Consider the following 14337-nt stretch of genomic DNA (forward strand, 5'->3'; position numbering starts at 1 on the left):
ATCATTAGGGACTTTTTTGAAAGTTTATACTCAAATGAATTGGAAAACCTAGAAGAAATGGATAAATTTCTAGACAAATGTTATCTGCCAAAACTGAATCAAGAGGACATAGAAAACTTAAACAACCAGTAAAATGTTGAAATATAAGTAGGAACAAGAAGTCTTCCAACAAAGAAAAGCCCAGAATAAGATGGATTCTCAACTGAATTCTACCAATCCTTTGAATAAGTACTATCAATAATCCTCAAATTATTACACAAAATAAAAAGGGAGAGAAATTCTCTAAAGCCAATATCTATCACACACCAAAACCAGATATGGACATATCAAGGAAAGAAAATTACAGACCAATAAAATATTAATAAATTGTGCTTAACAACACATTAATAAGATTTTTATACCATAAACAAGTAGGTTTTACTCCAGGGATGAAAGGATGGTTAAATACACACAAATCAGTAAATATAATTCATCACATTAACAGAATTAAGGGGGAAAAAATTATGTAATAAATCTCAATAGATGTCAAGAAATACACTACCCGGCAGTAATCTCAGTTACCAGAGCAACTGTCACAGTATCAGATACTCATGTTCAAGTAACCTGTAGTTTATTAAAAAGTAGCCCTAAAAGACCAATCAACAAAGAAATGGAAATAAAATCCACAATGAGATACCGTTTCATACTCTTTATGATAGCTTTCATTAGAAACAAATAAACCAACCCAGAAAATAGAAAGTGCTGGTAAACATATGGAACACTTGGAGCTCTTCTGTATTGCTAGTGGGAACTAATGCTGAAAACAGTATGGGGATCCCTTAAAATATTAAACATGGCCCAGCAGCTCAGGAGGCTGAGGCAGAAGGATCATGTGTTCAAAGCTAGCCTCAGCAACAGCAAGGCACCAAGCAACTCAGTGAGGCCCTGTCTCTAAATAAAATACAAAATAGGGCTAGGGATGTAGCTCAGTGGTTCAATGCCCCTGAGTTCTATCATTGGTACCCAAAAAATTAAAAAATAACTATTATAAATGTAACACTGCTATATTTATACAGGTATAAATAGCCTCTGAAATTCCAATTAACTTTGGAAATACCATGAGTCCCACGTAGGTAATGCTCCAAATGACAATTTAAAAAAAAAAAAAAAAAAAACCTCGAGAATTTCATGGGCTTGTTTTTTTTTAAAAAAAATTTTTTTTTAGTTGTAGTTGGATACAACACCTTTATTTATTTATCTATATGTGGTGCTGAGGATCAAACCCAGGGCCTCATATGTGGTAGGCAAACAGTCTACCGCTGAGCCACAACCCCAGCCCCCCAAAAAAAATTTTTTTCAAGCATTAACTAGTACATTTATTTTTAATTCCCACTGGAATTTTATGGAATTTCTTGCTCAATCTGATTCTTATTTCTTGTTGTTTATTTTGTTGATAGCACTGGGGATTCAACCCAGGTCTCTTTCCTCTATTGTTATATAAGACACTGAAAATGGAAATTACCAACTGTGTTACCCAGATAAATACTTAATTTTATTTATTCAAGGCACATACACATACACACACAAAAAAAAAAAAAAAGAGGGGCTAACATCAAAACTAAAGGCATAATATTTGACATTTAAATTCTACAATTTTTCATTTTACACTTCGGAGTAGATTATAAAGCAGTCTTCAATTTCCCTTGACATTTTGTTTGTACACAGATATTTTTATGTATACAATGACAAGAAAGATTGAAATGTTCTACCTAAAAAAATAAGGCCTGAAATATGGCCTCATGGAAAGTGGTGGTATAATAGCTTATTTTCTACATCTTTTTCATTTAAGAAAAGAAGACACGAGGTCGCCTCAAACAAACCTGAGAAAGTGCTGGGCACAGTGACACATGCCCATAATCCCAGAGATTCAAGAGGCAGTAAGATCACAAGTTCGAAGTCAGCCTTGGTGCAAGACCCAGTCTCAAAATATAAAATAAAAAGGGCTGAGGGTGTAGCTCAGTAGCAGAGCATGTCCCTAGGTTCAACCTCTAGTACCACCAAAAAAAAATGAGAAAGAAATAGTAGGTTAAAGAGTAATCAGAGGGGCTGGGGGTGTGGCTCAAGTGGTAGCACACTCGCCTAGCACCACATACAAACAAAGATGTTGTGTCCGCCAAATACTAAAAAATAAATATTAAAAAATTATCTCTCTCTCTCCCTCTCTCTCACTCTTTCTTAAAAAAAAAAAAAAGAGTAATCAGAGTAAATATGTAGAACATAAAGATAAAAGTCTACTCTAAATTATTCCTGCTACATAATTTCACTCTACTCACACTTAATTTCTAACTCAAACTTAAAAACAAAGGTATAATGGAGATATTAACCAGAGAAAGGAGCTCAAAACAGTGCTGTCACTCTTTTTAATAGAATATCCCACAGTTTGAAAGAATTATCAATTCTCCTATATATGAATTAAAAGCTACTAAAAGTAACAGGCTCTCAGTACCCAGGTAAGGGTCTTTTTAAAAAATATATATATATATTTATTTTTTAGTTGTAGTTGGACACAACACCTTTTATTTATTTATTTTCATGTGGTGCTGAGGATTGAACCCAGGACCTCGCACGCACATGCTAGGCAAGAACTCTACCACGGAGCCACAACCCCAGCCCCCAGGTTAGGGTCTAGAAATAGCATTTCTCACTAAAAGAAACTCAGGCTTCTTGGAGACTTGGTTGCTTCTGGATCTGGAACATGAAACCTACAAAATAAGTCCTGGTATCTTATTACAGCAGGCAGCAAGGAAACTATCAAAGACCAGTAGGGTCGTGTTCTCTCCTGAAAAAACTCCCATGGACCAAAGATGGGAGATTTTGAGTTTCAATAACAGTAATCACAACAGATAAAAATTCATCAGCTCATAATGACATTTAAAAGAGAAGAGAGATCCCCCTTTGGAAGAGAGGGAATTCATTCATTATCTTGAAAACTGACAAATAATGGGAAAGAAATAAACATTTATCCTGTCTTTCCTTTATAAATGACACCTCTGGATAATCAAATAGGAAGTGAAGGGAAATGACTTTACAAAAACATTCATAATAAAATGATGCATTTAGAAGTTCACCATTTTGCAACATTCAATGAATTAAATAATTACTAATTATTAACACCTGCTAACTTCACACACACAAAAAAAAGAGAAACCATTTACTATTAAAAGATTCCTACTGTCTTGCCAAACCCAACCTCTAACAATGCCTAAGGGATCGAATTTGAGTTTCATCCATCTCTGGTTGCAGCTGCCCATCTGCAGAAAGGAAGAGGACAAAGGAATATGTTGAACCAAACCTTGAATAAGCAATCGGCAAAACGCAGATTGTAAGAAACCACAGTTCAACCAACCTGAGTTCTTAAACAAGAAAAAGAAAAACTATAGAGGGCTAATCTAAACATTAAAAGTGATAATTCATATCAAAACTACTTTTTACCAAGACTAACCTACAGTATCTAGCAACACATATTTAGGTTATTACTTATGAAAACCAGGATAATGGTTTACTTGTGAGAAAAATGGTTGTGATGGTGACAGAGAACACAGAAGAGAAGAGACTTCTAGGGAGTGAGACAAGTTTTATTTCTTAACCTGACTGGTGATTACAAAGGTTCTGCCTTATAATTCACCAAGCCATGCATTTTTGTGCTGATTTTTTATATTTTATATTGTTATGTAAAAACGTTAAAAAAAAAAAAAACCTGCAGATCACAGCCAACACATCTGAACATTTCAATACCTAACAAAGTCTAGGTATGGTTCCCATTTTTTAACCTGGTAAAAGCAAGAGATTAAAAAAAATAGAAGTTAGTGTTCATTATTTCCTCCCTACCCACTTCTTCTAAAGGAACCACCTAATATGACATTTTGGACCAATTAAGAATCACTTTCCTGAAAGTATGGAATTCCAAGGAAGAAAACAGAGACATTCAAGCCTGTTCCTCTTTTAGTCTTCACCCAAAATCGTTCAAACCCAACCCCAAGTTGCTCAAACCCAAAACATAAGAGCCAGGATTGATTCTTCTTTCTTCATCATTCCTTTCAGCTAATCCTTCATTTCTAACTTGAAAACATGACTTAAATCTGTCCACTTCTCTCCACCTCCACTGATACCACCATCTCTAACCATGAATTCTTGCAGTAGTCTCCGTTTCTGACTTAACTCTTAACCCTCTACGATCTACTCCAATCAAATCAACCATAATGATCCTTTTAAAATACAAATTGCTGGGCTAATAAGGTTATGGCCCAGTGGCAGAGCACTTGCCTAGCACGTGTGAGGCACTGGGTTCTATCCTCAGCACCACAAAAAAATAAATAAAATAAAGACATCATGTCCATCCACAACTTAAAAAAAAAAAAAAAATTAATACAAATTGTTTAAAATCCTGCTTAAACCCCTTTAATGAGAGCCTATGGCAATCTGACAAATCCAAATTCCTTTCCATCCCCTGTATCACTGACTCTCTGCCCATCTTTCTAACTTCATCTATAGCCACATTCTGCACCCAGCCACAATGGCCTCATTTCAATTTCTCCCACACAGTAAGCTCTTTGCCCCTCTAGTCATTCTCATGGATTTTTCTCTGACTAGAATACCTCTCCAGTATTCCGGCTCCTCACATCACCGACAATTTCTCAATGTCATGTAGCAGCTTAAATATCATCTCCTCAAAGAAGCCTCCTCCAACTGTCCTATTAAAAAGGTTCTGCCATTTTTCTCTATCAGTACATGCTACTTTCATCTCTCACAGCCCACATTCCAACTAGAGTGTATGTTCTATGAAGGCAAAGATCCCCTCTGTTTTGTTTACCAATGTACTTAGCATCTGGAATTTGGAAGTCAATCAATTAATGATTATGAACGTGTGAAAAATGAGCAAATGAATGAACCAAGGCTGAGAGTTAATTTCTACCAGAAGATGTAATCACTAAGAAAGCCAGTTTTCCGAAGAAAGAGAATGAGCAACCCAACAGAGAGAGACTGAATGACTCCAGAGAGACAAAATGAGGGCAATTAGCTGCCTATTATCTTCAGTTTTCGCTTTCCTCAAATATATAAAAGTTCACCTAAATTACAAAAAGAAGTTAAACTTGCATTCCTTTCTAATTATAGAACTCTAGGTCCCACATTTCAGAAAACCAAAAATCCTAAAAATGGAAAAATAATCTAGCAAAGAATAATTCTAACCCACCCATGGAATTACAAATGCTCAACAATTTCACCAGTTATTAAACATGTATATATCAGCCGGGTAAGGAGGCACACACCTTAAATCCCAACAACTCAGGAGCCTGAGACATAAAGATCAAGAGTTCAAACCCAGCCTCAGCAACTTAGCGAGGCCCAAAGCAACTCATCGAGGCCCTAAGCAACTCAGCAACACTCTGTCTCTAATAAAATATTTAAAAAGGGTTGGGGGAGCTGGGGTTGTGGATCAGTGGTAGAACACTTGCCGAGCATGTGGGAGGCACTGGGTTCGATCCTCAGCACCACATAAAAAAAATAAACAAAATAAAGATATTGTGTCCATCTACAACTAAAAAGGTAATCTTAAAAAAAAGGGGGGGGGATTGTCATGTGGCTAAGTGGTTAAGCCCCCCTGGGTTCAATCCCTGGTACTAAAAAAAAAAAAAAGTATGTATCAAAGAAGTGATATATACTTATATATAATAATAGCTGGAAACATCTGAAAATTTTGCTTAATTCACCTCTTTATTAAGATGCCTGGTATCATATAAATCTATAGACTAATTTAGAGTCCAATACAATACTACTTATACTAATTATCATGTTAACAGCTTTCAGTAATTCTCATTTCATGAAGTCATTTTTCAAGATATAACCTTCGATGAACTCTCAGAAATTCAAGATAATCTGGGGCTGGGATGTGGCTCAAGTGGTAGCATGTGCGCCTGACATGCGTGAGGCACTGGGTTTGACCTGCAGCACCACATAAAAATAAAGATATTATGTCCACCTAAAACTAAAAAATAAATATATTTTTAAAAAAATAAATTCAAGGAAATCTGAACTTTAATATTCATAGCATGTAACAAAAAATTATTTTAAATATTCATATTTACATATGTATCTTTCCATTTATTCAACTTGAGACTCCAGAAAAAGTTATGATAAAACATTTCAAATATAGAATATTTATTCTATGAGCTTAAGCCTTCTTGAAATTAGAACAATCCTAACATATGAGGCAATTCAAATAAAATCACAACAAAAAAAGAAGCTCAAAGTAAAGCTTAAGATAAAACAAAGGTTTTATCAGAAAGGATAAATTTTCTCTTTAGAAGAAAATGGAGAGACCCTTGGGAGTTAGAGAAGCTGAAATTGATAGAGAGTCAAAAATTGAGGGCATCATAATTACAGCTGGACATTCCAGTGCAGGGGGTCAGTATACTCTATAAGAGCCTTTGCCTCAAAGTAACCTTCATACTTTAGAGTTTCCTCTATAAACTGTCAGATATCAGGGCTGGAGTTGTAGCTCTGTGGTAGAGCACTTGACTAGCATGTGTGAGGCACTGGGTTTGATCCTCAGTACCACATAAAAATAAATAAAGGTCCAACAACAACTAACTAATAAAATATTTTAAAAAAAAACTTCAGGGGCTGGAGCTGTAGCTCAGTGGCAGAGCACTCGCCTAGCATGTGTGAGGTACTGGGTTCAATCCTCAGCACCAATAAAAATAAACAAATAAAATAAAGGCATGCTGTCCAACTACAAAAAAAAATTAAAAATACCTTTCAGACATCACAGATAATCATTTCTAATTTTTCCATACTTTGAGACAATATGAAATATTCCAAATACTATCATTTTAAAATATAAGTTTCCTCTCTCTCCTTCACCTCTTTCCTTTGTAGAATCTTTATGCATGGATACAGTAACTAACATCTTTCTGGACTTCTTTGGTAATGCCATCACCTATATTAAGCATCAGAATAAAGATGAAAATAAAATCAATTTTCTGTCACTAATACATAGACACATTATATTTTTTCAAACTACAAATCACAACCCATCAGTGGGTTATGAAAATAATTTAGTGGATCATGACCATTATTTTTTTACTGAAACCAAATAGAAAACACATTTCATGAAACTTCTGTTTGAGTAGTATATATGTAGCTCTGTACTGAGTCTCAGTATCTGTTTAAAAAATGTTTTTTGAAAGCCACTAATATACAATGGCCTGAAGTGACAATATCTAGTTCAACTAGAGATAAATTCTAGTTCCACTAGAGAAAATTCCATTGCAGTGGAATTTTTTAAAAACAAAAAAATAAAATTCTTCACAAATTCTAAGCACTCATGTTTCCATTACAATCCAAACAAGAAGTGTTAGATTTAAACCTTGCATTATTAAAGCTTTGTGGAATAAGTGCTTATATTATTTCAGAAAAGCAAATTTTAACCTAGTTTGTTTCGTATGTATTATCTTTCTTTACATTTCTTACAAATTCTTCAATATTCGTATATTCTATGTCTTGTCCCCTAAATGAATAATAAATAAATTAATCATTGCCTACAGTCAACACATATTTCTCAACTGTCTTAAAGTACAAATGAAGACTGCTCACCTAGAATGGCTCCAGATTTCACCATAGTCCCTCTCTCCAACAAGGAAATGTCATTGACTATTCCCCTTGAAAGGGTCTAAATCGATTTTATTGGAGCTGACATCACCCTAAATTAACCACCAAAACCTAAAGAGAGCATATGCTTTAAGGACTCTCTCTCTAACAACTGTTAGAGATGTTCCTGTTTGCTGTGTTCTTTTCTCCTTAGACTACTTTAGACATTATATCTACTTGTCTGCCTCTAAAGTTGGAACCTTCCAGGCTGGGGGTGTAGAACACTCATAAAGGTGTGCTTAGCATGTGTGAAACCCAGAGTTCAATGTCCAGCAACATAAAAAATAAGGTAAAGTGAATGATATAAAATTAGAAACTTCCCATAGAATGCTGTTTTTGTTTTTTGTTTTGTTTTGTTGATACCAGAGATTTAACTCAGGGGTACTTGACCACTGAGCCACATCCCCAGCCCTATTTTGTGTTTTATTTAGAAACAGGGTCTCACTGAGTTGCTTAGCAACTCACCGTTTCTGAGGCTGGCTTTGAATTGGCAATTCTCCTGACTCAGCCTCCCCACCCACTGGTTACAGGCATGGCTGTGTTGTTTTTTAAGAGTTCTTAAGAGTTCATCTTCTCAAAGACAACTTCAGCTCTTCAACTGGTGAATCTCTCCAACAATAAACGCAGAAGAATTTACCTTCCAACACTCCAAGGACATATAAATTAGTAAAGTGGACATAAAATGAAGTCCACCCCCTCTTTTCATTGCAGTTATTTTCATGATATTCCTAATATTCTACTATCTAGTTAGTTGGTTTGTTGCTTTGTCCCACCCAATTCAACTCCTGAGAGATAGAGTTCTCTGTCATCTATTTTTCTAATTCCAGGCCTAGGATCAACGCTACAGATGCTACAGGCTAATGAGGCTCTTCATGTTAAGAAGTACATGAAGACTTTCTATGTTATTCTCCTATATATTCATCATTTCACCTTTCTTTTTCATTCCATTATCATCGTCTCGCTGATAATCCATCTATTCATAGAAACATCTGCCCTTATATTTTTCTTACCTTCACCTTTTACTTGTGTTAATGTTCTTTGCAATACTGGGAAATGAACCCAGGGGCACTCTACAACTGAGCTGCATCCCTGCTCTTCTTCTTCTTCATTGTTTTTAAAGACAGGGTCTTACTAGGTTGCCAATGTGGGCCTCATACTTGTGATCCTCCTGCCCCAGGCTCTCAGGTCACTGGTAGTATAGGTATGTACCACAGTGTCCTGCAATATAAATATACTCTGACTGAAACCCTAACATTTTGACTTCAGTTTTCAACTTCCCCCAAAGTATCCTTTCATACTATTAAAAAAAACACACACAGAATCTAACTATAATTTAAATCAAAGAACTTTCCTCATCTGTCTTGAGCATGTGCTTCAATAACTTATTCTATTATTATCCTTCCAGTGTTTTCATTCTTTCATACCAACACCAACTCTCTTCCAACTATACCTTAATTGACAAGTTTTAATAAATAACTACTAATCTTATAATCTAGTTGAGGAACAAGACCTATCTGGGAAAGTGTATTTCTTTAGTCAACAATATTCTATCTCTTTTTGCAGAACATTTTTATATAATTACATACCTGCTAGTAATCAGAGTTCTCATGCTTCTGAAGATTTCTATAACAGACCTGTTAAGGGAAGCTGGGATTCTAAGTCAGTCTGGCGCTCAAGTCGTGACAAGGGTATTAATCATGTTTTACACAAGCCTTGTCAGAGAAACCAAATCAATGAATAGAGAGGGTGAGAGGTGCCTTTCAGATTGTCTAGAACTCTTGAGTCATAATTCTTAACCCCACAATTTTCAACTCCCAGAGAAGAATGATACCCAAAGAAGCAAATTTCAAATCAGTGATGAAGCTGAGATTAACACTAGATATGTGTATATGTGTGTGATATGTTTGATGTGTGTATATGTATGTTAAAAATATAAAAACAGGTATAGGAAGGACATATACCCAATTCAGAACTATAATCACCCTTTTGGGAATGGGAAGGGAATATATTTGAGAAGAGATTTTTTTACACAGGGGGCTTCAAATATATTGGAAATATTGTCTCTCTTAAGTTGAAGGGTGTGATATATGTTTATAAATTAGTCCCCATGGGCTGGGGCTGTAGCTCAATGGTAGAGGGCTTGCCTTGGACGTGTGAGGCACTGGGTTCAATCCTCAGCACCACATAAAAATAAACAAATAAAATAAAGGCATGCTGTCCAACTATAAAGAAAAAAATTAAATTAGTCCCCATTGTCTTCTGGAGGCCCAAAATTTAATAATAAAAAAGAACAGGAAGGGGGCTGGGGATGTGGCTCAAGCGGTAGCGCTCTCACCTGGCATGCGTGCAGCCAGGGTTCGATCCTCAGCACCACATACAAAGATGTTGTGTCCGCCGAAAACTAAAAAAAATAAATATTAAAAAATTCTCTCTCTCTTAATCTCTCTTAAAAAAAAAAAAAAAAGAACAGGAAGATGTCATATAATCGAATGAGTATATTAGGAATATAGAGAAATAGCTCAGGCTAGAAAGTACTCAAAAAGATACTTTATGAAGCAGGCCTTGAAGAAATAGAACAGCTTGGGGGTGGGGGGAGACACTAAGAATTTTTATGAATGATCAAAGGCAAAATTAGGAATACTCATAGCCTATAACCTAAATAAAGAATAACAGGGTTAAGTTTATGAGGACAGATTCACCTTGGAGAAGAGTAACTGAAGGCTAAAGGGGAGATCAAGTGATAGAGGCTTTGGATACTAAGTAGACAAGTGTTTCTCTAATCCCAAAGAAAAGTGTAGTATAACTGAAGTAATGTTTTAGCAAAATAAATCAGAAGCAACCTGCAGGATAAACTAAAGCAAACTGTGTAGTACATTAGGAGGTTCTATAGAACAACAAAAAAGGAAAAGAAATAAGGGATTAGGGAACCAGGTTCTTGGAGCACTGTCCCTACTCTTCAGAGCTTTTCTGTTATTAAAATGTGTCTGTTAAAATATTTTGGAAAAACCACTGAACTAAAATGCTCAGTTAGAAGTCATTGCTGAAAATTTGGGGAATGAATGGGGTGGAAGGCAAAAATGCCAACTGAGCAGCAGTTGCTGCAACACAGATATGACCATGTAGAAGTGTCTGAACACTAAGGAAGTACTACTCAAGGCAGAAACGCTAAATAGCACTCTTAGAGAGATTAAGAGAATAAGCAAAGGAAACCAAGAAATGGCAGACAAAGATGACCACTACATTACTGAATGTTAAGAAAGCTTCAAAAAAGGTATCACTGTTCAACAATAAGATTGTACAGCCTTCTTCACAATCAGATTCAGGGTTCTGCCACCTTCTCTACTTAACCGAATTATTTAACCTCTCTGAGTCTCATTTAATAAGCAAAATACAAGTTAACAACTAACATTATTGAACATATTATGAAGTAAGTACTTCACTGTGACCTCATTATTAATCCCCCATATTCTATAGATGAAGAAATTTAAATTTAGAACATAGTGACAGAGCCAGGATCACTATTCCTTTTTTTTTTGGATTTTCTAATTTATTGGAATACAGGTTTTCAAAATAGTCCTGTGGATTTCTGAAATGTCTGTGGTGATATCTCCTTTTCTGTCTGAAAGTCCAAGACCATATACATAATAATTTCAACAATAGTACATCTGGCAACTTTGTGCAAACCTGGGTCTTTTTCAAGGACAACTGCACCAAATTTATTGCATACATAGTGAGATATATATATATATATATATATATTTTATTATTATTATTATTATTAATTGTTCAAAACATTACAGAGCTCATGATATATCATCTTTCATACATTTGACTCAATTGGGTTATGAACTCCCATTTTTACCCCAAATACAAATTGCAGAATCACATCAGTTAAACACTCACATTTTTACATAATGGCATTTTAGTGACTGTTGTATTTTGCTACCATTCCTATCCCCTACTATCCCCCACTATCCCCCCTCCCCTCCACCAGGATCACTATTTCTTAAGATGATTAAACAAAAGAATGTATTTACAGTCATGTGCCACACAGACACATTTCAAGACCACACACACTACAGTGCATAATGACATTACAGCCATCTACATAGCTTTACACTATATATTTGCACAACAAAATCACCAAACAATGAATTTCTACAAACAAGTCCCATTGTTAGGTAGCACATTCCTGTATAAATTTCGTGGAAAACAATATGACCTCAAAAATGGTAATTATGCTTTACTATTAGGAGGTAATGATCAATAGGGGCAACCCAAAAACTCACTGTCAGTAATTCCTGTCATAGCCTTCAATGTGGCAAACTCTGTTACTCAGTTATAAAACAGGATTACTGCCTATAATTCAACCTACTCCATGGGGTTGTCAGGAGGATAAAATATTATAATATGAAAATGCTATGAAATTTTTAAGAGATATTCAAATAAAATGGATTAATATCACATATGTTTTGTTCCTCAAAAATGTGTGCCTGAGCTGGGGGCTTAGTGTTCACCTGTAGTCTCAGTTACTCAGATGGCTTCGGCAGGAGGATCACATGAGCCCCAGAGTTCAAGCATAGGCTGGGCAACATGGTGAGACCCTGTCTCTTAGGGAAAGAAAAAAAGCAAAAAACACTAATAAGAAATGCCTTTCTAGGTCAAAATAAATCTATGAAGAGAGTTAAAAATAAGCCTGTTAAATGAACAATCACCAATTTGAAAAGCATAAAATACTCACACCTTCCCCTAACTCCTCCAGTTGTTGTCTTAAGTTGTAGATGGACACAATATCTTTATTTTATTTATTTATTTTTATGTGATGCTGGGGATTGAACCCAGTGTCTCACACATGGGAGGCAAGTGCTCCATCACTCTGATAACTCACACAGAGCTAATCAATACAGAGAGATTCTACTTCAATGGAAAGTTGTTCAAGTTGGCCTATGGTATTATGTCAGCAGTGCCCCCTAACAGTACTTCCAAAGCAGAGAGAAAGAAAAAAAAATGTTCCCGATTTTCTTCAATAGTATCAAAACTAAGTACACAGTGAGTACCAGAAAATAGACACCTTACAAAATGCTCAATAGATCTCTCTCTATTGACTTGCTTTCACAGCTCTTGACAGGAGGTTCTTTTGGAACCTCTCCACACCCTCCTTTTCTCACTTGAACAGATGGTTTCCAGACCTTAAGGCTCAGGTAACTAGTCACACAATTCACAATAGGCCCCAAAGTCCCTACCTTTTTAATTATTCCATGTTTGTGAATTCAACACTTTTCATCTATTTAGGTATCAAAGCACATGAGCTCTTTAATCTTCACAACAGCACTCTGGGAGAAAGATTAGTATACTTATTTTATAAATTAAAAACCAAATGTTTTATACACCATCAAACAATTAGTTGTTTAATTCCTGGGGAGCAGGGATGCACATTATGAACTTATATCCATGAACAACATTGATTTAGCCTCCTAAGATCATTGCAAATGTAAAAGTTTAAACGTCTACTTTGTTCCCCCACCTCTTACATTTTCAATATATCAAACATCAAATGTAGACTAACAATAAATACCATATCAAAGCATCACTATTTTTACAAGCAAAACTATATGGGGAAGGGGTTCTAATTTAAGATTCCTGCTGTCTTGCATGCATAAACTCTTCTGAACTTGAGGGGGTAGGGAGAAGAACACCTGTCAGTGCACTATATCCACAGTCAGTTTTACACAGTTTAGCTATTAATACTTATTCCTTAAACTGCAAATAACCCTATATCTCAAAAAAGAAAATAAATGTAACATCATGAAGAACGTATGACAAGAAAAAGGACATGGTTGTAAGAAGACCAATTAATTTCCTCGTTTTAGGTCAGGCTTCGTGAAGTTGCCTCCAGGGAAAACCCTAACCGCCCCAAGGTCGGGCCGCGCGAAGCCCGGCGCTGCCCACACAACTCTCCACGCCCGCCAGGCCCCGCTGGCCACGGGGGAGGGGAAGGGAGGGGAGGGGAGGGGAGGCGAGCCTCTGACCCCTCGGGCCCCCTAGCCTCGGGGACCGACGCGGCGGAGCACTCAGACTGCCTCCGGACCCTAGTGGCGCCAGGATCCGGGCGGGAGAGGGTCGCCGCAGGACCGGGCCTAGCTACCCCCGCCCAGCGTCCTTCCCTCCTTCTCCCCGCTCCCCGCGTTCGTTACCTCTTAGGCGCTGGCGGCTGCTCCATGGCGGCCCGAAGCAGAAAGAGAGACCGGTTGGACTACAAAGGCCAGAGGGAGGAAAGAAGCCGAGGCACTGGCCGGCCGAGCCAGAGGGAAACTCCCAAAACTCGGACCAACTTTCCCGTAACTCGGCGGCGGATCTCCCCCCGCTCCGGAGCGCCGCTCCTCCTCACCCGCCCGGCCGCGCCGCGCCGCGGAGGGTGGGCGGAGCCGGCTGCGGCCCGGGGAGGGTGGGCGGGGCGAGGGCTGATAATGGGCGGGGCCGGGACTGGGAGAGTGGGCAGGGGCGGGGCGGAAGGGGGAAGGGTCCAACCACACAGCCAATAGAGCCAAGAAAGAGGCGGTGGGTGCTAGAAGAGCCGCTCCAAACTGTTAAGGGTCGCTGGCCCTGAACTGTGCTCTTCGCCTGCCTTTACTGCGTTTTCCCGGTCTAATT

At 37.3% G+C, this 14337-nt stretch overlaps 1 protein-coding gene across 1 annotated transcript in view; it reads right to left on the reverse strand.

The window, feature by feature from the left end:
- Stk3 (serine/threonine kinase 3) overlaps window positions 1–14090 on the reverse strand; it is a 278492-nt gene extending 264402 nt beyond the window's left edge. Inside the window, exon 1 of the mRNA XM_076836036.2 lies at window positions 13881–14090. Coding sequence (XP_076692151.1) covers window positions 13881–13906 — 26 coding nt within the window. The 5' untranslated portion in view covers window positions 13907–14090. The remainder of the gene's footprint in view (window positions 1–13880) is intronic.
- Window positions 14091–14337: the final 247 nt, after the last annotated feature.

Source organism: Callospermophilus lateralis, chromosome 16 (assembly GCF_048772815.1).
Source record: "Callospermophilus lateralis isolate mCalLat2 chromosome 16, mCalLat2.hap1, whole genome shotgun sequence".
Lineage (NCBI taxonomy): Eukaryota > Metazoa > Chordata > Mammalia > Rodentia > Sciuridae > Callospermophilus > Callospermophilus lateralis.